This window comes from Tasmannia lanceolata, unplaced genomic scaffold, assembly GCF_043159265.1.
Source record: "Tasmannia lanceolata isolate RefF3 unplaced genomic scaffold, GAP_Taslan_0.1 ptg000037l, whole genome shotgun sequence".
Lineage (NCBI taxonomy): Eukaryota > Viridiplantae > Streptophyta > Magnoliopsida > Canellales > Winteraceae > Tasmannia > Tasmannia lanceolata.
In genome coordinates, this window is record NW_027518714.1 from 8,074,772 (window position 1) to 8,098,424 (window position 23,653).

At 37.8% G+C, this 23,653-nt stretch overlaps 2 protein-coding genes across 2 annotated transcripts; one reads left to right on the forward strand and one right to left on the reverse strand.

Annotated features, from left to right (window-relative positions):
* Window positions 1-1,189: 1,189 nt before the first annotated feature.
* On the forward strand, window positions 1,190-13,613 carry LOC143860418 (uncharacterized). Its single transcript, XM_077371040.1, has 5 exons — window positions 1,190-1,384; window positions 1,714-1,851; window positions 2,424-2,663; window positions 12,839-12,898; window positions 13,299-13,613. The coding sequence occupies exons 1-5, from the start codon at window positions 1,274-1,276 to the stop codon at window positions 13,401-13,403; spliced, it is 654 nt and encodes a 217-aa protein (XP_077227155.1). The 5' UTR covers window positions 1,190-1,273; the 3' UTR covers window positions 13,404-13,613.
* A 5,463-nt stretch (window positions 13,614-19,076) lies between these two features.
* Window positions 19,077-21,086, reverse strand: LOC143860841 (gibberellin 2-beta-dioxygenase-like). Its single transcript, XM_077371673.1, has 3 exons — window positions 20,462-21,086; window positions 19,943-20,288; window positions 19,077-19,489 (listed from the first exon to the last, which is right to left on the reverse strand). The coding sequence occupies exons 1-3, from the start codon at window positions 20,857-20,859 to the stop codon at window positions 19,250-19,252; spliced, it is 984 nt and encodes a 327-aa protein (XP_077227788.1). The 5' UTR covers window positions 20,860-21,086; the 3' UTR covers window positions 19,077-19,249.
* Window positions 21,087-23,653: the final 2,567 nt, after the last annotated feature.

Genomic DNA, 23,653 nt, shown 5'->3' on the forward strand with positions numbered 1-23,653 from the left:
ACTTCTTTCCATTGTTTGAAGCTTCGAATAATCAACGAATGAAATCTTTGTAGTCAGCGATTGGAGATTCCAGTCTCATCATGTGGTGTACCCACCTGATCAATAGTTTTGATTAGGGCTGCAACTCGAGTCTGGCAGGTCGGGTTTTGGAGAACCCAACCCTACCCGAGAAATATCTCGGGTCGGGTTTTTTTTCGGAAAACCCACGATTCCCAAGCCTGGCCCTATCCATGATAAATCTCGGGTCGGTTCGGGTTTTTTCACGTTGACACAATTTTTTTAGGAAAATTCTTGTCTGGCAAGGCAACTCAACTCATAGAAGCAGAAATTACACTCACATTACACTTGAATCAAACAATGATGTAATTACACTCACATCACACTTGAATCAAACAATGTTGTAATCAAACAATGTTGTAATTACAATCACACAATGCTGAATCAACTCAACTCATAGAAGTAGAAATTACACTCACATACAGTAACAATGGGTGCGTGGGTTTTTACTTTTAACTTTTAACTAACAATAGAAAAAAATGTACATATTATAACTTATGTAACTCGGGTCGGGCCCCTTCAAACCCAGCTCGACCCGGGATTCATGCAGGCTTTTGAATGCTCAACCCGGCTCGACCCGAAACCCATGAAACCTAAACCCAACCCAGGCTATTTTCGGGTCGGGTCGATGCGGGTCGGGTAAAACCCGGCTCGAGTTGCAGCCCTAGTTTTGATCATCATAAATCATAATCATGAGCCAAATGTATTGCTTATATAAGGCTTAGCCCCATGATTTATGGGCCCTTGATCCTCACTTTTCTCTTGTGGTCCAACTGTCCAATAAAGCTATTATTTTGTCGGCCCCCCATAAGCCCTTATAGTTCCTCAAGGTCCCTATCGCAGAAATGATAATCATTCTTTGTAGGATATAGGGAGAACGGTTAGTATGATGCGTCTTTCTGTCGGACCCACGACTGCCCTACATATTCATGTCTGGCCCACACGATCAATGGACAAGATCATAACATAAATGCATATTATATTGTAAGGGATGGCGAATGGTCATATAGCATTTGATTAAGCAATTGACCATAATACCCAAAACACTTGGGACTAACGGCCATTGTATATCAGAGATTTTAGGGGCATTTCTAGTATTTTAGCTCTAGAAGTTTTTGCGATATACATGAGAAATTCAGAACGAAGAGCCTCTAGAAACTTCCTGTAAAAGAATCTGTACAAAAGGGTGCAGAAGAGAAAGAAACCCTAGAGAGAAATGGCAGAAGATCTGTGTCTGGATTTGGAGGAGCTTCGTCACCTCCAAACAATCGCCAAAAGGCCTCGAACCCTTTCTCTTCTCTCCTCCGAGATTCAAAACTTGGACAAGGTACTTTTTTTTTTTTTTTTTTATCATTTGAAATTTAGCACATTTTCCCCTAAATTATAAACCCTTGAGATTTCGTTTTCATATCCATCTAATTCTTCTACCGGTCAGTTCTGAAACCCTAAATCTTGTTTCTTTTACACTTTGAATTCAATCATCTACCTTTTATTTTTCCGTTTTCTGCATTTCCACTTCTTCTTTACTTTTTCCACTGATAGAGTGATAGGATATTGAATATCTTGCCCTTGTTATTTTGGTCATTACTCTATTAAGTTCAGTAAGGATGGTTTTGTAATTTATTTGCTCACTTTGCTGAATCTCAATCTCTTTAGTTGTTGAAAGCTAGTGTTGCGGCACCGATTGCGCAAGCTTCTAATCTGGTTATTGGAACGAAGGTGCCTAGTAACCCGGCACGGAATTATGTCACTCTTGGATCATTCAGTTGGGATCAAGATAACGACAAAATCAAGGTATGTTGATTTTTCATGGTCGACATTAATGATGTATCCATTTTGTTCTATTAATTTCACTAGTAAAATGTTTTAGTCTTGTATAGCCAACCACTACTGTTTTGCATAGTTTAATCAATTTCTTTGAAAGCTTATTATGGTAGATTGGGGTGAGGGTGAATGTTAGGGAAAACAGGGTAAGTCTTTTCTCTGCAATTTCTGATCTGGGAATTATTATGGTTCTTGTGGGTTTGATTAATTTTCAGCCCATTTGACAATATTCTCAATGTTGAATTTTGTTTTTAGTCTCCAAAAAGTTTCCGTTGATTCATAAGGTTCAGCTCCTCTCTCAATCTTGAATTTCGTTTTATTACTACTAAGCATATGTAGGAAAGGCTTGAGTAGAAGATTTTCTCTGATTTGTATTGATTAAATCTCCACTCCCATTTGTTTGGGGTGATTTTTCTTCAATAATGCTACATTATTATTATGTTATGGTTTGGTTGGTAATTGAAACTATTCTGCTTTCTAAAGGGGTCATATCTGTTGTTAATTGGTATTGAATGACAGACTGATTTAGGTTTTTTCTTCAGATTTATGTGTCCTTAGAAGGTGTGGATCAGGATAAGGTAGAGACGGTTTTCAAGGCGATGTCGGTTGATGTGAAATTCCATGATGTCCAAGGGAAGAATTATCGGTGTGCTATACCAAAATTGAACAAGGAGATTGTACCTGAGAAATCTAAGGTGGTGGTTAAGCCCAATAAGGTTATCATCACATTGTTCAAGGCTTCAAAAGGGAACTGGCTAGACCTGCACTTCAAAGAAGATAAGGTAATTGTGGCGCACTCTTCTCTGTATTCTTTTCTTATTCATCTTTTTTTGTTCTGATTATCATGAACTAGACATAGGTCAAGGAGAGGAACCATTTTTATGTTTATTACTTTTTATTTCTTTGTGTATTCTTTAAGGAAGAGCAATGAACTACACTTATATATAAATCATGGAAAACTGCCCAATTTAAAAAGTGATGCTGTGGGTGTTAATTCACAACATTGTCTATAATACCTGGCCCTGATGGAGAAGTTTCAGGAAGTTTAAAGAATATGTTTTAGGGTTAAGTCGGTTTAGCTGAATAAGTGGAATAAGTCTCTTGCCTTCTTTTCGTTTTCTTCTAGTTTAGTGGTGTTGGGCGCGGAAGGCTATAGCCTTTCTTGATTTTCGTTGGATTTAGATTGGTTTTTTAACAGGAAGTTGCCTTTGAAATGTGATTTTAAATGAAATTGGTGACCTCTGCTCCAAATCAACGAGCAAGCAAGAGGTCCAACATCCTTTGAATCTCAATCGTGTTGTGCATGAAAACCCTTGAGCAGCAGAAATCCCTGAATTTGGAAGACCTTGATCAGCCACCTGTCCACCTTTTGAAAAATTTGTTTACATTGAACTTCCAACCACCTTCCTGCTGTCTTGTTCCTACTGCCAATACAATTTCGTTCATCAAATGTTGCCCTGCAAATTGTTTTTATGCTTAGAAATTCAGCAATCTACGCCACTGGTCATCACACTTTGCGAATAACTGACGGTTTAGTTCATTTCCACACCAAAGCCTTTCAACCAACTTGCTGCATTACACATATTTCAGCTGGTTCCTCGCCGATCTACTCTTTCGATCATCAGAGCCAAATCGTTGCCCTCAAAACCCGCAAGTTTTATTGTTAACTTTTCGCAAAGGTTCCATTCGGATGGCGGCAAAGGATTCAGAAATGGAAAGTGCGACGTCACCGACATGAGAAGGAAAGGACTGTCAATACTGGGAATCGGAAAAATTTCCGATTCCAATGACTGTTTGGCAGACATGAAAGGGAAAGAAAATATGAACAATCACCGGTTAAAACGTGTGTATGAGAGAGAGAGAGAGAGAGAGAGAGAGAGAGAGAGAGAGAGAGAGAGAGAGAGAGAGAGAGAGAGAGAGAGAGAGTTTCTCTTTCTCACCTTTTCTGCTTAAAAATAGGAGAAATACTAGTCGAAATATATGGTGCCACGTCAGCCGACAACCCATCGACAAGGATTTTCCCTACTTTCCATATAAACCAAGCAATGATTTCACAGGCAGAAACAGAAAAAAATTGACCATTGGGGATTACTTTCCATTCTAGCCTTTTGTGGCATTCAAACGAGCCCAAAGGGAGCATATTTTGTTGCATTCAAATGGACCCAAAGGGAGGCACATGCTCGCTACCAGAAAGTGCGAAAATTCTGCACTTTAGAACCCCTACTTCCCAAACTGATAGCCCCTTTTGACTCTCTTTTGCATGCCTTCTTGAAGCCCAACCTTTTCACATTATTTTACCTATATACCTTCATCCTTTTGCTTTTGAAATATCTTCATGTTCTTTCCTTGGGGTCTCAATTTTGATTTTGGAAAAGGGAATTTTCAAAGCGGCCTTGTGAGGTAAGTGATCTCCCACCTTCTCTATTGTATTTCAACATGTTATTTTCTAAAAAGTAGTGTTTATATTAAAATAATTTAGAAAAGTTATTCTACTATGGAATCTTAGTTACAATTGATTTTGCTATTGGATCTCATCTGATATTCAAATAACTTTGAGAAGGGAAATTGCTATTGAATCTTATTTGATAAATGAAATTATTTTAAATCAAATATTTATATTAAGTATGTAGGAATAGGTATTTGACGTGTAGCAGTAGAAATTGCTTTGATTTCTATGCTCAAAGTAGTTACTCTGGATTGTAAACGAAATGCACATGGTGATACCGTTGAATTGTTTTATAAATTCTGGATATTTTCTTTCGTTATTTTTTTAGACTCTCAGCCTGACTATGATCTGGAACCTGTTAATTGGGGTGTTAAACACTGGTAGCATGATTATTTATTCTGTTTCATGTGGTATGTCTGTTAACCTCGTTACATGGGAAGTATGTGCCTCTAGTTATGAACCCCGCCACTGGGGTGGTATGTGGCTTTTGTTCTCAGTCTGACACAGTGATAAGTGTTGCCGTACTTGAATAGGCTGTAGATTTTCAAAAGTATTTTTAAATTTATGAATTGTTTTATGCAAATGGAGATGGCAAAACTGTGCAAAGATTTAATTGAGAACCTCATTGTTATACAGAAGGAAAATATTTTTATATTATATTCTGAAGGTCTCTGTTTTGAAATGTTTTTATCACACATGCTTGATCCGCTAGTTAAGGTTGGTGGGTACATATTGGACTGTCTAGCTTACTCTATATTTATTTTGTTTGAGGGTTTCTAGCAAAACAGGAATCACATTTGAAAAAAAGACGGGAGTCAATCTCGTGACACGTACGCCATAAGACAAAGGAAGAGGCACGTATCCCAATGAAAACCAAAAATCACTTTGAAATTGATGAAATCATCGGCCAATTTTATCGTGGTCTTTATTTTCTAAATAGGAACCCATTTTAGAAGCGTTTTCCATTTTGTTTCATATGATTAGCAGGTTTAGTTCACTCTGAGGCTGGCGAAAATATATAGGCGAGAGTTGTTGGAACCTAAAAAACTTCGTTTATAATTGCTTTTGATTCGTTAGTAGTGAACTCACTTTGAGAATTATAACTCCCTTGTTTTGAAGCCCATATTTTATTTTATTGAGAAGTGGTTTGAGTGCTATGGAATTCTTGAGAACTCTTGCCATATCATAAAAAATATAAGGATTACGATGGATTACAAGGATTACAATGGATTAAACCCAAACTCACAAACCTGCAACCCTTTCCTTGCTTCTCTCAACTAAGACCGTACACCAAGACTAACCTGAGAGAAAACCCCAAAAGAAAACCCAAGAAAAAACCCCAATGCTTTGTTTGGTTGCTCAAATGTGGGAGATCATCGGCGTTTGAAACGCCGATGATCTCCCGAAGATCTGCCCAAAGCATGTTTGGTTGCCCAAACTCTCTTTGACCAACATCATTATTACCTTTTTTCATATGTGGCGGCAATGTTCCCTCCTCTAATCTTCTCCTCATCTTTCACCATTTTGGTGAAATTTGGGGAAGATTAGGAGAAGAATCTTCTCTCTCTATCTCTCTCTCTCTCTCTCTTCCTTTTCTCTCTTTTCCACTCTATTTTGGTAATGGCCAAGGTTGCCAGGGCGGGAATCGAAAGCGGGATTCGATTTGGGATTCGAAAGTGAGATTCGATTCGGGAATCAAAAGCGGGAATTGAAGGCTCCGGCGATGGTTGGGAGCGGGAATCGTGGGTTCGCCTGGGAGTCGCCGGGGAGCGATAAAAAATTAAAAAATGATAAAATTTAAGGAAAATACATGAAAATCTAAGCATTCAGTATTACACCATTAAACATAAACATGCTTCTCCAAATATAACAGTTTTCCATTTAGATGATAACAGTTTTCCGCGTAGGCTCGTACTACTATTGAATAACAAATGATAAAAGTTACTTGTCAGATGTACTAAAATGATAAAATCTGCTAGTTATGACTTATGATAACGAAGGTATTTGCTCCTAGGTCCTAAGTCCTAACAAAATATAAAGTATAAACAAAAGCACCGAGCAAAATCAAATAAAGGGTATGCTATATTTAAAGCAGCTAATACTTTTAAGCACCAACTAAACAAGCAGACAATAATATGGAAATATGTGGGAATCAACATAAGAAAAAATAGAAAAACCAAGACAAATCTGCCACTTACAACGAATTCTGCAACTTACAACTAAAAAGAAAATAAAAACAAAATCAGTTATATTGTTTTCTATGGTTCTACCCGAAATCTGCAACTTAGGGAAAATGAAGGCATTTTTTAAAGGGTTTGCTTAGTGCTAACAATTACATCAAAGTTGCAATTTGGGCCTTTTCAGATTGCAGTACACAAATAAACTGGAATCAGAAAAAGACCCAAATTGCATCCGAATTGAAATTTGATGTCCAGCAAAGTGAAACCCTAGAAAGGAAGAAGAAAAACTAAAAGAAAAAAAGGCAAGAAATGGAATCAAACAAGACATGAAAAAATGTGAATAAGGACATGTTTGGATTGTTGGATTGCAAGAAATTTCTGGAAAAGTTTGGACTTTGGAAAGGAAAAACATTTATGAAAGTTCCTAATTTTTGATATCCTTCTAAATTAACCATAATCATATAACGTTCCCATAAATTGTTGAAGGAAATCCAAACATGGAAAGAAAAGAGAAAAGAAAACCTGTGAAGGAAGTCTCTGACCTTAGGGTGATTACGACAGACGAGACGGAGTTGGAGTTTGAGTACCATTTGTTTCAACCCTAGAAAAAAATAGAGAAAACACAACAAAAAAAAAAAAACAGATTTTGGATTATCCAAATTGGTTGCAACTTGCAACTTGAAATAGCCATTCTCAGAAATTCAAGTAACAGAGGAACTTAGGGTTTAACACTTTAACTTACAAGTTCTTCTCTTCTCTTCTCCCTCTTCTTCTTCTTCTTCTTCTTCTTCTCTTCTCCCTCTTCTCCCTCTTCTTCTCTTCTCCCTCTTCCTCTGTTAGGGTTTAAAATAAAATAAAACCGTCAAAATCGGAACTCGAAAGTCGGAGACTTGGAGTCGGAAGAACAGCGAAGATGGAGGAAAGTGAAAAAAAAAACTAATATCTTCTTTATACGCGGCTTTAGGGTTTAAAATTGAAAAGACAGAAATAACCCTAAAGGGTTTTGAGAATTAGTTGGTAAAAAATGTAATTCTAAAAAAAATTAGATCTAAAACTGGAAAATATGGGGAATCACGATTCCCTACATTAGGAATACGATTCCAAGAATTTATGATTCGCGTTTTTTCGAAACAAGAATCACGATTCCATTTAAAAAAAATCGCGTTTCCACAAAATTAATAACTCTTTTTAAAAATACTGAAATCGCGTTTCCGGCGTTTTGGAATCACGATTCCCTTAATTTAGGGAACCGTCGCGAATCACGAGTCTGAACTGTGAACCGGGGATTCGCGATTCCCCACTGCTGAGAACGAATCCTGCTTCCATGGTAATGACACCCCTACATCTTCCGCTAACCTTCTCGGGGATTGCCACGCAACCAAACACTACTTACCAATCTTCTACTATCCTTCTCCCCATCTTCCATGCTTGTCTGCTTCCCTTTGACTTCTTCTTCTACTAATCTCCCAACTAAATTCAAGCAACCAGACAAAGCACAAGAGAAAACCCCGAGAAGAAACCCCGAGAGGAACCCAAGACTCTCTCTCTCTCTTATGTTTGCCGCACCTCACACAAGAGAAAATACCTCGTTTAATATTATAGATTTTTACCAAAACCAAAACCTATAAAAAGCTTCTTTCCTTTTTCCGTTTCCGCCTTCCCACAACTTGTGGGAAATAAGGCAACTTTCCCAATAAGGTGGATTCCACCGGGGCGCCGGTGGATCCCTCCTGTCCCCACTATTACAATACTACACAATACTCTTGCAATAGGTCTGAGTGGAAACAAATCTAAAGCTTGGTAGAATCCCAGCCCAAGATTTCACTAGAGATAATTTGCGAGAAAGCAAAGGATGGGCCTTTCACTGACCATTTCTCTCCTTCCATATGATCCAAATTTTCGCCAACAAGGGCAACTTCTAGACGATTCTTCCTCTAATTGGCCAAGGCAAGTGAAACCAACTATCAAACATGTCAGAGAACCAGGATGGAAAGACCCAAACTACGCCAAATCGTTTGAGGATGCATCCCCAAATCTCTCTAGTTACTCTACAGTGGGAGAATAGATAATCAACCGACTCCCCAACCTCCATACACAGAGCACAATGATCCAACCAACTATCAACAAGTTGCGTAGTCGCCGGAGTTGGAAGAAGCCGGGTCACTATCAGAGATGAGGACGACGGGTTAGGAAGAAGAGGTGGAGTTAGGATCAGAAACAAGTATGGCAGGGGAGGAAGAAGAGGCAATATTGCTGTTGGGAGATGGAGGGAGAAGAGTGTCTCTTTGGGCCTGGAGAGATCGGAGTTGGGCCTCTATCAAAAGGATGAATTTGATAATCTCGTCAAGGACAGGCAATGGCTCTTTTGGGACGTCATTAGAATGGGGGAGAAGGGAGTGGAGGGAGAGGAAGAATTGCTTTTTCGTATCGACCAGTTCCTAGGCATTGCCGCCATTGGCCGTTGCATCCCAGTCTCTCGATTCCATTGCCTCGCTTGTTCAGTTGGAAAGGGGAGTATGTCTTTCAGATTTCAGGGTGGTCTCTCTTCTCTGCCAGCTCTGCTCCACTCTTCACCTCTTATATAAAGAAAAATTTCAATCCAACATGTTTCGTGCATCCCTTTTCGGTAATAACGAAAGTGTATTACAACTTCCACTTTCCTTGGTTGGTTTGCCTCCGATAGAAGTCACATGAAGGATCATGATGGAAACTCCTACATTCGAACCTGTTATGGCTGAAGGTAAATGCTTTGAACTATTACTCTTCCTCTTATTAGTGGTTTTTTTTTGGCAAAAAGAGTATTCTGATTTGCAAATTTGCTGGGATGATGACTCCATATGAGGCTATGTACGGGAGAAAGTGTAGATCTCCTGTTTGCTGGGATGATGTGGGTGAGAAAAATTTTTCGTCCTAAGATTGTGCCTCAGATAAGGGGTGGACGATTCAACACTTGACCCTCATGCACACACACGTAGGAAGTTTAGAGAATATGTTTTAGGGTTAAGTCGAATAAGGCTCTTGACTTATTTTCGTTTTCTTTGGGTTTAGTGGTGTTGGACGAGAAAGGCTATAGCCTTGATAATATATAAAAAAGGCTATAGCCTTAGTTTTCGTTGGCCTTGGAATTTTTTATTTATTTTTATGGTGGCCGACCGTGAAATCCCGTGTGGGCAGTATTACCCTTGATATTTGATCCAGCAGCAGCCTCTTAAAAAGTGGGCTGTTGTCGGATCAAATATCAAGGGCGGTACCATCCACACGGGACTTGGGGGTTGGCTCCTTATAAAAACTCTGTTTTTTAAACAAGGCAGTTGACTGTGAAATGTGATTTTAAATGAAATAGGAGACCTACTATAAATCGATGAGGAAGTCAGAGGTCTAGCATCCTTTGAATCTGAATCATGATGTGCATGAAAATCCTTCAGCAGCAGAAATCCCTGAATTTGGAAGGCCTTGATTAGCCACTAGTCCACATTATCAAACATTTAGATTCACTGAACTTCTAGCCACCTTCTTGTTGTATTTTTCCTACTGTCAATAAGATTTCAGTCATCAAGCCGCCGCCCTGCAAATTGTTTTTAAGGCCAGAGATTCAGCGGTCTACGCCTCTGATCATCACACTCTACGAATGGCCGACAACTTAGTTCATTTCCACGCCAAAGTTCTTTAATCAATATGCTGAATTACCCATAGTTCAACAATTTCCTTGCCGCTCCTTCGATCTTTAGAACCAAAGCGTGGCCCTCCAGAATCTGCAAAACATGTTAGGTTACTATTAACTTTTCGCAAAGAGAGGCCCGTGCTCGCTACCAAAAAGTGCGGAAATTCTGCACTTAAACCCCAACTTCCCAAACCAACAATCCTTTTGCCTCTTTTTTCCTTGCCTTCTTGAAGCCCAACCTTTTCACATTACCTTACCTAAACCTCTATCTTTTCGCTTTGGAAGGATCTTCATCTTGAAAAGTCGAATTTTAGAAGGGGCTTTGTTAGGCAAGTGATTTCTCACCTTCTCTTGTGTATTTCAACATGTCATTTTCTAAAAAGTAGCGTTTATATGAAAATAGTTTAGAAAAGTTATTCTAATATGCGCTTATATTAAAATAGTTTAGAAAAACTATTCTACTATTCAGTGACTTGCCTGGTGTTCTCCAAGATAGCTTGAGTGTGGATAATCAAAGATCCTCCTAGAGTGTGCACCTTTGGATGGGCGGAGTTACGGGAGAGGATTCAGACGGTAGATTTTCTTCGTAAAAGGGAGATTCTCATTATAGATCACTGTGCTCTTTGCCTAGAGGCGGGGGAAAACTGTTGATCATTTACTTATTTATTGCAAAACCGCTTGGGAGATTTGGAGTAAATCAGTAAAGTATAATGTAGATTTGGCATCACTTGGGGTTTCCCTGTAGAACTCATTGACCTCTTACTGGAATGGACGGTGGCACTGTGGAATGTATGTTTCCTAGCTACTATATGGGTGCTATGGAAGGAAAGAAATGTTAAAATATTTAAAGGGGTCTCCAAAGGCATTGCTTTCCTTTAGGTCAAACTGATTGTCTTGACGATCTCCCGGGTCAAATCCCTTCCTCGTTTTAGATTTGTATCAGCCTATGACCTATGGGAAAGGTGGAGTGAAGTTTGTTGTAGTGTGGAGTTCAAGCAAAAAATTGTTCAAGAATTGGATCCCCCTCTGCCCATTTTTCTAAAGCTCAACTTTGATGGCTCTAGTTTGGGAAATCCCGGCCTGGTTGGGGTTGGGGGCGTCCTGAGAAATGACCTTGGGGGTAGTATGGGATATTGCAGGCCCCATAGGAGTGGCAGACGCTACGGCAGCAGAGGTTCACGCAGTTTACCAAGGTCTAAAGCTTGTGGTGATCTGCTTATGAATGTGGTGGAGAAGGTTACTCGTTGAATGTAATTCGTTAGCTCAATGGCTCTCAAAAGCCAGCCGCCTTGGAGATTTGACAGGTTGTTTGATGAGATGTTTTATTGGGTGAGATCTTTTCCAGTAGTGTTTCTGCATGTGCGTCGCTTTGCCAACAAGGTGGCAGATAGTCTTGCTAGAGATGACGTCTCTAAGGAAGCTTTAGCGGTTTTTGACCCTCTTCTGCCTTGACTTTTCTTTTGTTAGTAGATTGTCCTTTTTTGTATTGTTTCGTCCCCCTCTTTGTACGATCACCTCGTTCTTCTCCGCTATCAATAAAATTGGCAATCATTTAAAAAAAAAGCTATTCTACTATTGAATATTGGCGACTAGTGATTTTTTTATTGAATCTTATTTGATATTTAATTAACTTTGAGAAGGGAAACTTCTGTTGTATCTTATTTGATAAATGGAGTTGTTTTAAATCAATTATTAGGATCAAGTATGCAAAATAGTTATTTGACGTGCATCACTGGAACTTGCTTTGATTTCTATGCTCAAAGTACTGACTCTGGAATGTGGACATATCATGCATGATGATACATCTGAATAGTTTTATTGAATTATGGATATGCTCTGTAATGTATTTGTTTCAGATTCCCAGTCATAGTGACTATGACTGACCGTGCCAACTAGGGGTTATACATTGGCAGGATCATCATGTTTTCTGTAACACGTTGTAGGTTTGCGAAGTCATGATGATACATCTGAATAGTTTTATTGAACTATGGATATGCTCTGTAATGTATTTGTTTCAGATTCCCAGTCTGACCGTGCGAACTAGGGGTTAGACATTGGCAGGATGATCATGTTTTCTGTAACACGTTGTAGATTTGTGAAGCCTGCCATGCAGGGGAGGATGCACCCCTCCCCCCCCCCCCCCCTCCCCCCCCATGTAAATTCCTGGCTCTGCCCCTTCCGCCACGGGGAAATATGTGGCTTCCGTTCTGAACCCCCCGCCTCTTGGGTGGTATTACACGTTGTAGATAAGTGTGCTCGTAGTTGCAAATGTTGTTGATTTTCAAAAGTATTTTAAATTTATGAATTGTTTTATGTAAATGGAGATTGCAAAACCGTTTAAAGATTTAATTGAACTCGTTGTTTTGCAAAAGAAAAATATTTTTTATAATATATTTTGAAGGTCTCTGGTCTGAAATGTTTTTATCGCACATGTTTAATCCGACTAGTTAAGGTTGGTGGTTACTTACTGGGATTTCTAGCTCACTCTAGATGTATTTTGTTTCAGATGATCAGCCAGTTTAGTTCACTCTGAGGCTAGCGAAAATATATAGAGGAGATTTTTGGAAGCTGGAAAACTTAGTTTATTATTGCTTTTGATTCATTAGTGAGTGTTATTGCCATTTTTCCTTGTTTTTTGTTATCTCATGGCCTGTTCTATGATTTTTGTAGCTGAAGCCAAATCTCGATAAAGAAAAAGATCCTATGGCAGGAATCATGGGTTTGATGAAGGTGAGTCTTCATCTTTCCTTTACTTGACAATCTATTCACAAAGATAAACAATTTAGGTCCTGTTTGTTTCAGATTTTGACAACTGATTGTCACTCCAAAACCTATTATTGGACTCTAAATTACATTTAAATTTGAGTCTAAAAATGGGTTTAGGGCTGACGACCGGTTGTCATAATCTGAAACGAACAGGGCCTTAGTGAGAGACACACAGCACAATCCACTGTCTGCATCTCAAATCATACAGCGGGCCATCCTCATACCAGCTGTTTTGATTGCATATGGGTGGCCTCGTGGTCTTTGCTGTAGTTTGTGCGGTGTGCCTCTCAATCATCCATCCATTGATCCAAGATTTCTACATTTCGGGCCCAAGCTAAATGAATGGTGGGATTTTATTTTGCAGAACATGTATGAAGACGGAGACGAAGACATGAAGCGGACGATTGCAAAAGCATGGACAGATGCAAGGTCTGGGAAAACTGCTGACCCATTGCAAGGGTACCGCTAAATGCCCCCATTAGTCTCCCCTGACTTTAGTAATTAGAGCTTTTTCTTGTTTTAAGTTTATAATCAATGCTTCTCTATGTTGCTGGTTGATGCTAGAGCATCTTATCTTGTCTCTAAGTGTGTTTATAGAAATGGCAGCAAGTAACGCACTGTCCATTAACTAGTTGTTGCTTCACAAAGAAATTGGGAGCGAAACTTGGTTTCTGTGTTTTCTTTCTTTTTTATTTTTCCTTTTTGTCGACTGGTTTGAGCAATGTCCTAGTCCTTTTTCTTTTTGGATTTGGATTCATGCAATCATATTGTATAGTATCCAAGCTGTTTATGGGGGTTTGCAGGGATGATGACGGGAAATAGACACCAGTTTTAAAATGCAATTTGTAAGAAACATCATTTAGATACCCCTATTCAGAGTTACAAGTGGCTAAATTACATTTCAATGTGGCTGTTCATCATGTGGTCAGCTCTACATATATAGCTTTTAGGGATAACTATATGTTAATCTAGTACAGTTTAACTTGTAGAAGTCCCTAATCTTGATAATTGCAATCCTGACTTTTATAAACAACACCTGTGTTTTATTAGTTGTCGGTAGCTTTTGATAAATCACATCATCTTTTAATAGTTAATCCATCAACTAGTTCAAAACGACATAGATGAAAGTACCTAAGTCTTGGTGAATATGTCAATTCCCTAAAGCAAATTGCAACTTGTTCGTGACATGACACTGCCGTGATACGATCTGCTCTCTACTCTAAAGTCAAAAGATCGCGTTCTAACTACTTTTGGTTGGAGATTAAAAGTTTAACAACTGGTTGGAGCTTCGAAATTCTAAGAAGGAAAGAAGAGAATCTTAAGAGCAAGATGACTTCTAACGATAAAGACAGATAAACAAAGACCTAACAACGAGTTTTAAGGGGAAGAATAGTATCTAAAACCTAAGCTCTCTCTCTCTCTCTCTCTCTCTCTCTCTCTCTCTCTTTCTCCTTTTTCAGTTCATTCTCATAATTGGAATAAAGAATTTCCAAAGAAAATTCTCCTCAGGAAATATTTTTCCTGCGCAGGCCCAAATGGTTGATATTTTCATAATCGACCTTATTTGGTCGTTTCTGCAGCTTATTGTATTTAATTGAGAAACAATCCTACACAATTATATTTCTGCTTAATACCTTGCAGGTATTAATTACCTCGAAGAGTAGTGGTGTAAGTAGTCAACAGGGCCACAAGCATTGGACTTAGTTGAACATTACCTCGTAGAATAATGATAAGTAGTGTTAGGTTGTCAACCCGCTTAAGATGGTTTTGGTATATCCAACGTAGGCCTTTGGATGCTCCAGTGAGAAGAAGGGACTCGTGCCAAGTTGATTGATGGAGTAAAAAGAGGTACGTAGGGGCAAACCGAAAACAACTTATTTCCGCTTATTATCAATATAGAGAGGGAAGAAAGAGAAAGAGGGGGAAAAACATCCTTCCCAAGAAATCCAAGCAAATTTCCACTTATTTATTTGTTTTTTACTTGGATTTTATAGGGAGGAGACAAGGGTGACACATCAGCATACATACAATGATTTAACTATGAGATATCCCTACTAGTCTTTAGGAATTTCAATGCTATATTGGTAACCAATTAAGGGGTTGACTAACCAAACTCAACCTAAGGTCATGTTTGGTACCATGAATTTTTTTTCCATAGAATATGAGACAGACTATGTAAGGCGCACTCATAAGTCGTAAGTAAGATCCCTACTCTATGATTTTATCATGAGAAAAGACTGAAAACAAAGAAAAAAAAACACTCAAAATAGTCAGTTTATTTCTTTATTTTTAAGTTTTTAACCACTAGTCACCCTCTCCTGATTCATGCTCTCTCAAATCTCTTCTTCCTCTCTCCTACAAGTCTCTCACCACTAGATGAATTAATTTTGCACAAAAATAAAATAAAATCCCATTGTTGCTAGGCCTAAGTAACGTGGGATAATAAAGTCATGCGTGAAGAGGCAAGTTAACCGTAGAAGGCTAGAATGACAGAATGCCAAGCGGTAATAAAACCTGTTCACGTTTTCTGCCATCACCTGTGGTCTTGGTCGCAATCTAGCTGTTCATGTACATATCCTTTCAACACCCTTCAATCACCGTATCGTATAATAGCTGTCAAATTTGCTGTATTCATCTCTTATTCTGTCACTATCTCTCTTACTTACGTGGGTTCCTTTCCTCTACAGATTGACCCATCAATGAGCACTAGTCATTCAACACAAGTTTCTGTGACCACACTCTTCGATTTTCTTCCTTCGTCATCGTATCATCTTTCCTTGTCTCGTCACAGTATGATGTATGTCTATGTTTGCGACGTATCGGGCTCTTGTTGACACCAATGCCATTTCATTATCCAAAGTACAGTAGATTTTATATGGTGTTCGACACCCACTTCAACGGATGATCCAAACCGGCCATTCGTCTTAAAAAAAAGGCTTTACACCATAGACCATGTGAAGTCCCTCTTCAGATTGGAGCATTAGTATCATCCTATGCTATTTATGTTGCAGCCCAACAAATGAACGGTTTGGATCATTCTATGAAGTAGTCCCCACTCTACTTTCAAAAAATACTGGACTCCACGAGCACACAGCATGCATATAAACTTGTCATAATAATATGCTAATAGTCTGATGAAGTCACTTTCATGTTACAAAAAAAAAGTGTTAAGATCATCCTATGGAGTTTTTGGGGCCCAACCTCTATCGAATTAAATTAGAACCCAATTTTTAGATGATTTAGATCAGTCAATAATATGGGCGCCGCGGCGCCGCCGCATGTTTTTTATTATACAGGACTCCATGTGCATGACTTCACTATAGAAAATCTTGTATATAATATGTTACATAGAAAAAGAGTTGGAAAATCTAAGAGTGAAATGCATTAGAATATCGTCTTTCACTAATTTCTCCTCTTTAGGTATAGTATGATGGATCGCATGATAGAGAAAGGGACTTAAACTATTGTATTTCCATATGAAAATTCAACTTTCTTGTGTTATTTACAAAGCTGCTTTGGACTACAAAGTTAAAACACTTTTATTTTATTTTTATCTATATTTTCTTTTGACCCATAAGGTAGTTTGGGTACACACCCAAACGTGCATGACAAAAACTTGACCAGAGCCCATGACACCTCTCAGGAAGGTTGTATCTGTCATTCCTTTTTTACTCTCCACAGAGTAGAGAGATTTTTGTTGTTGAAGTGCATGTATGAAAACTCAGAGTAGTAATGAATAAAAGAAAATAATGCTCATTATAGAGAGTTACTAGGAGGACACATCTGTGCCAGAGAGCTTCCTAACAGCCTTCCATGTTTTATATGCCATTAATAAACACTATATTGATGGACATTTTATAAGAGTTAGGTAAGACGTATTGTATATCATCTTTCTCTTTATCAAATAAACCGGAAGGGGTCCCAGACAAACCCTAGCTTACGTATCAAATATGGCAATAGTTGGACTGTTGGAGGGCCCTCTGGAACAACCCATAGACAAGCATGTCTTCATGTCTTTTTCTTGCAAGGGGTGACACTTTTTTTTTTCCTCAAGGGGCACAATACTCGCAAGATAGAGATTCGCATGTAGATAAATATTTCAAAATTGGGAAATATTGATTATGTGACCTATGTAATGGCTTAGTCGGAATTGGGAAGAACGAGTCGGAAGTTGATCTACATCGAGTGGATAAACCTTCAAATGAATCAAATCCATGGAGGGTGGAAATTTTTATTTCATGAAGTGAAACAAATCAAAATCCCTCGCACATAGGTATTTATAAAACCACTAACTTCCTACTCTGCATATTCCATCTAATCCAACTATTGGCATGATCTAACGGTTGATATTAAACCTCTAAACTCCTACGCATACCCATATTGGACGTATTTAACTAGCAGCCCTCTGCTAACATAAAATAAGAATGTGGACTTCTTGGATTTGGCATGCCAAGGAGGCTTCTTTAGTGTGTTGGAGTTGGACCTTTCTTTTGGAAATGTGGACAACGTCATGTGACTACCAGAAATTGTGCCTCACCATACTTTATACATGGGACACATTTGTTAGGCCTAATCTCGGATTGATAACAATGAAGAAACCACTTGTTGGATGATTTACAAACATGCTACCATAATTAGTAATTAGAACTGAGAATAGAGAGCTTAATATTACGAGTTTGTTACCAAAATGATCAATGCTTTAGATGCCGTATTGCTCAAGGAGATCGAAGAGAAGTTTGAAAGATGAGCAAAGGATTAACCCGATGAGGAAGAATAGTTACCTGGTAAAATCCAACATTAGGAGCACTCAAAGTTTGCTCAAGGAGAAGCCAAGTCCAAATCCTAAATTTTAGGACAATTGATGGGAACACCTTTATGATGATTGATCATGGGTTGAACGATGGATTGTTAACAGACCGATCAGCTATCTTTGGATTTTAAATTTTTTTTTTTTTACAGATGTTAAAAATCCAAAAATTGGATTTCGAAGACGTTTCACCCTCCAATTTGTATTCTACCTAGATTCTAGAATGAACAATTTCTTTTAGGTGGCATTTCACCATCGAATTATAACATCTAAAATGTAAAAGGGATAGTTGGCTTTGAGGGATGTTTCACCCTCTAGTTGTAATATTTCCAATCAAGAATGAACGTTTGACTTTAAGGGAGATTCACCCTCTAATTTTATTCGACACGGAACCTTGAATGACATTAAGATGTGTACTTGAAAACTATAGGATTGGTAACTTCTATTGTATGTTAGTTGAACTAGGGAAGAGAGAGTTGAATACTAGTTTGTATGTAATGTATGAAATACCTTATTGAACATGTGATTAGCTACAGTGTCTCTTTTGACAAGAGGGAAATGGATGTTTGTCGCTTATCTGTCTGGTTGCGCAAAAGCCGGGATGGCTTAGGGGTCTTGCTTGGAATTTAGGTGCCCTGTCAGCAGAGCACATTGTTTGGTTGCCAATATAGCTTTGAAATCCCTAGAGACTACCAGGGATGTCATGTCTCCTGGTTAATCATTGCTTATCTACTGATGTGTCACCTTGTCTCGTCCTAAAGAAGTCGAACCCAAAACCACGAAAAGGGGGTTTTTTGCTTGGATTTCTTGGGATTGACGCTCTCTCTCTTCGCTCTCTATATATGTAATGACACCTGCTACCTCTACACTACGAGGTCGGCAATGAAACATTACTTACCACTACTCTACAGGGCAAATTCCAGGTAATTCCAACACTTGTCTCCTCCCAGTTGACTTCTTACACCACTACTTTACGAGGCAGTAAAAGTCGGGGTTTTTCTCTTTACTATTTTTCTCGTGGAGACTACTGTAAGACCTCGGTGGAAGATAAGTGAATTAGTGTTAAAGTTTGTAGATTTTGAGTTAGTTTTGTTGTAATCCTTGTATTATCTCTTTATTATAGTGAAAGATTGAATCTCGTACGTGGCTGCATAGTTGCCTTAATATGAATAGCCTGTGTTTTTGTGTTTTTGCATCTTTATTATCTTTCTATTACTCTGTACGCACATGATCAAATTGAATTTTGCCCCTCGAATTTTTTACATTATCTTTTGTTATGGTCCCAACTTGCATACACCAGAGCAACATCTATAATCCACCAAATTGCATTTCAAGTTGAAAAAAACACTATTTATCATTTTATCGGGAGGGTAGTTACACTGATATAAAAGCATAAACCTTATTCCTTTCCATCTTGGGCTAATTTGGTCAGCTTTTCCAACCTAGTTTGACAGAGCCACCTAATTTCTAAAAAAGGAAATTAGTACATCAGCACTCATCACTGACCTCTACTTTTCAAAGAAGCAAAGCTTATCGTCAGCCAACCTAGATTTATACGCAGTATTCTTGTATTCACACCAAGTGAACTCCTTGTACAAGCTTTCCTCTCCTTCTGCCATGAGCATTGGCAAAGGTACTATCTTTTCTCTCAAAGCAGGTGCTCCAAAATAGATCATAGAAACCCTAGATTTCAAGCTGTTGGCCAATACCCTATGTTTCACACTCCTGAACCTCCCATTTGTTAGAACCTGCAGAGAAACAAAGGTGGGATAATATAAAAGAAACCCACAAAAACCCATTAAAGAAAAAAAAAACCATTAAAATTTACAAGTGATATGCAATAGGTAAAATCTACTGGCTTTTTTACATGCATATTTCAAGTCATTCTAAATTTTTTTTTAAAAAAAAAAAAAAAAAAAAAACTACCGAATGATATTTTTCAACAGAGAAAGAAAAGCTAAATACTAATAATAGAACCGTCAATTCCATGTATACCACTCTAAGAATACTAGATATTTCAAAAAGTTTTAGCACAGAAAAATGAAACCTGAAGAGGAAGTACTAAATAAAATAGTATACAAAAAAAGCCCATATTTCAAAGACCAGATTTCAAATTATGATACTCTTCCCTTTTCCTCTTTTTATATTGACTATAAACTAAGAACAGGAGAATTCAAAGCGAGCTAGTTGCAAAACTTTACCTGCAAGGAATCACCAACAAGGACAAAAAAGGAGCTCTGGTCAGGTGGAACTGAAACCCAACTCCCGTCTCTGAGAGAGATTTGTAGGCCTGTTGTGTCATTTGATCTTAGAACTGAAATCACTTGTGGGTCTGTGTGTTCTCCAAATCCAGTCAGATTACAGTTCAAAGTTTGAAGCTCTGGACATGGAGGGTAGTGATTGAGCCTGAAAACAGAGTCACTCTCTTCATCCATCAAAAGCTTACTGAAAATATTCCTTGGCCTAATGTTTAACTCTTCAGCTAACAGTTCAAGAACTTCACAAGCCAGGTTCTTCACGGCCAATATGTAATCATTCAAAGAAGAGCTGCAAAAAAAAAAACAAAAAAAAACACACCCTTCAAAAAAAAGTTAAGAGGATCATTTTATATCATAGAAAAACAGAGCAGTGTCCATAGAACTCATGGATTTGCTATGAAAAATGCATTTGGGATTGATAGTTTTACAAGAAAAAAAAAGGTGGGTTTCTCTGGGTCTTACCCAAAATTTTCTGGGTCTTGTCTATAAATGTCCGAATCTTTTTTAGAAACAATTTTTTCATTGAGTGAGAGGAGGATATATTCAACCCAACCCATATCTCCATTAGACCCAATTCTCTTATTTCCATAGCCAAATGGACTAAAAGGGCCTGAGTTTTCTTTTTCTGGTGTAGATAAGGAGAAGAACTTCATTGCTTCAGATTCCAATCTATTCATGAATTCTGATGGAATACCATGGTTGATAACCTTGAAGAATCCAAACTCTTCACAGGCCTTGACAATAAGGGTTTTTGAGTCTGGTTTTGAGAGGTCAATGGTAGGAATACCAGAACAGAAGGTGGGTTTGTGATTTCTTATCAAAGAAATCTGTTCTAAGGCAGGTCTCCACAGAACCACCATGGTTTCTTAAGAACAAAGCTACAGAGAAAAAAAGAGGTATACTGAAGGGAAAAACAGAGGAATCTTGTAGGAAAAGGGAGGAATGTGGTCAAGGGTTTAGGAGAATGGAGTGTTTAAATAGAGGTGGGTTGGAGACTTGGAGGCGGTTATAGGGTAGAACAATAAAAGGGAATGCATTTGGGCTTCTCTATGTTGGAAACTAATACTCTCGTTGGATAAAAAATAGTGGGGATTATGAAAATTGGAAGAGAGTAAGAAATAATATCAAATGGAACTTTCCTTGAAAATGATTGATTGATAATTTGATATGTTTTTTCCTTCATTTTCTTTTCCCAACCCACCATCTAAAGAGTTAGAAAAACTATTCATTCATTTAAGCAAGATTGTCAATTCAAGAAGATTCCCTAATGTATTATTTTTCTTAATGGAGCCCCTGCTGAATTTTCAAACAGAGTATGTTTGACTAAGTAGAATTTAGAGAAAAGAAATGAGTTTGATTACCAAAGAGGTCGGGTTGCCAACTAGGTTTTTGAGTCAATGAAAATATGACCATGATCATCTTTGACTATTTAGTATCTAGAAGCGTGGTTTCTACTCAAACTCCCCACTGTCTGAGTCTGAGTCGACTCACCTGAGTCTACTCCCTTTTACCGTAGCTCAGTCCTTTTCTGAATCTTTAGTTTCTCCTTTCCAAGTGAATCAGAACTCCTTCAACTCTCTCAAGAAGACTGCACCAACCGAGTACTGGGTCACGTCAATTGAATGCTCGATCACATCACACCGAGTTGACTAGGATTTGCTTAGGCCCTGTATACTTTTCTGAACACTATTTTAAAGTCGCCACAAATTTTAGAGGGCACTTTGATAACTTGAACCATAAAAAAGAGCCAAAGGGGTTTATCGGTTGAGATTATCTGCACTTTATATTTAGAAAATTAGGGTTGCTTTCTTGCTTGTGCCCTCACCCTTAGCTTCTCTAAAACTTTATAAATTCAAATATCTTTATACGATTAAATACCTTAGACTAAACCATTCTCAAGCTATTTAATTAAGGGAAAATAACTAAAAAAAAGGGCTTTATAGTGATTATGACATTTCAGGAGGGGTGTTTTCTAAATAACGAATCAAGAGTGCATATGACGAAAATGCCTTCTCTCTCTCTCTCCCTCCCTCCCTCCCTCTCCCTATCAAATCACCTTTTTTGCCATCGTTACCTTACACTACAAATCCCAAAACCCACATTTTCCTCACTTCTTCCTCCCACCAACGTTTGAAAAGCTCTAAAACCTCCGTTGTTGAAACGTAAATCCACCATTTTTCAGATACCAAAAGCTCCATTTCATTGCACAAAACCTCCTTTGTAGATGCGAAAGCCTCCCTTCCATTGCACAACACCTCCATTTGCAACAACAATTGCATAAAAACATTATTTGAATCCGAAATTGCAAAAAGCTTCACTACAAACCACCATCCCATTACACAAAGCCTCCATTCCGTGGAAAGGTCGCCCTCTTCCTTCCCTTTCCACTATAAGGCATATTTACAAACTTGAATGAAAGTTCTTCACGTTAATTTGTGATAAATCAGTGGTTTAAATCCCTAATTTGTGAGAAATCAGTAGTGTAAACTCCTAATTTCTGAGAAATCAGTGGTTTAAACACCTAATTTCTGTTAGAAATAAGTTGTTTAAACACCTAATCTGTGAGCAATCAGTCGTTTAATTGATAAATTATGTGTTTTAACTAACTATTGATGGTTTAAACAACTAATTTGTGAGAAATTAGTAGTTTAAATCCTTAATTTGTGAGAAATCAGTGGTTTAAACCCATAATTTGTGAGAAATCAGTGGTTTAATTGATAAATTAGGGGTTTTATTCTCCATAGTGATTTGCTCAACACCCTAATAGGCTTGTAATAAAATGAATGGACATGTCATTGCTCTATAGAGGCTGAATTTGTGACAAATCAGTGGTTTAAACCCCTAATTTTCCATTACTAAGTCCTGACAAAGCAATATGAACCATTATTGAAAATTATAAACCACTTATAAATACTATAAACCACTGCTTATCCTATATAAACTGCTTACAAACACTCTAAACCACTGTTAAGCCAATATAAGCCACTTATAAACACTCTAAACCATTGCTAAGCCTAAATAAACCACTTATAAACACTCCAAACTACTGCTAAGCCTATATAAACCACTTATAAATAGTCTAAACCACTGCTAAGCCTATATAAACCACTTATAAACATTCTAAACCACTGATAAACTTCTATAAACCATTGCTAGACTCCTATAAACCACTTATAAACACTTTAAACCACTATTAAGCCTATATAAACCACTTATAAATAATCTAAACTACTGCTAGGCTTATATAAACCACTTATAAATACTCTAAACCACTGCTTTCTCTATATTAAAGACTTATAAACACTCTAAACCACTGCTTACCCAATATAAACCACTTATAAACATACTAAACCACTGTTGGGCTTATATAAACCACTTATAAGCACTCTAAACCACTGTGTACCCTATATAAACCATTTATAAATACTCTAAACAATTGTTTACCCTATATAAACCACTTGTAAATACTCTAAACCACTTCTTACCCTGTATAAATCACTTATAAACACTTTAAACCGCTGTTAAGCCTATATAAATCACTTATAAAAATTCTAAACCACTGTTAAGCCTAAATAAACCACTACTGACAATTATACACCACTATTGATGATTATAAACCACTACTAGGATTCTAAACCACTACTCAGGACTATA

Excerpts from the sequence above, each read along its gene's own strand:
- LOC143860418 (XM_077371040.1), top strand. The coding sequence starts at position 1,274 with ATGGCAGAAGATCTGTGTCTGGATTTGGAGGAGCTTCGTCACCTCCAA. Across the intron at positions 1,852-2,423 it reads AAGATAACGACAAAATCAAG|ATTTATGTGTCCTTAGAAGG; the intron begins GTATGTTGATTT and ends TTTTTTCTTCAG. Across the intron at positions 12,899-13,298 it reads GAATCATGGGTTTGATGAAG|AACATGTATGAAGACGGAGA; the intron begins GTGAGTCTTCAT and ends TTTATTTTGCAG.
- LOC143860841 (XM_077371673.1), bottom strand. The coding sequence starts at position 20,859 with ATGGTGGTTCTGTGGAGACCTGCCTTAGAACAGATTTCTTTGATAAGA. Across the intron at positions 20,289-20,461 it reads CAAGACCCAGAAAATTTTGG|CTCTTCTTTGAATGATTACA; the intron begins GTAAGACCCAGA and ends TTTTTTTTGCAG. Across the intron at positions 19,490-19,942 it reads TTGTTGGTGATTCCTTGCAG|GTTCTAACAAATGGGAGGTT; the intron begins GTAAAGTTTTGC and ends GTTTCTCTGCAG.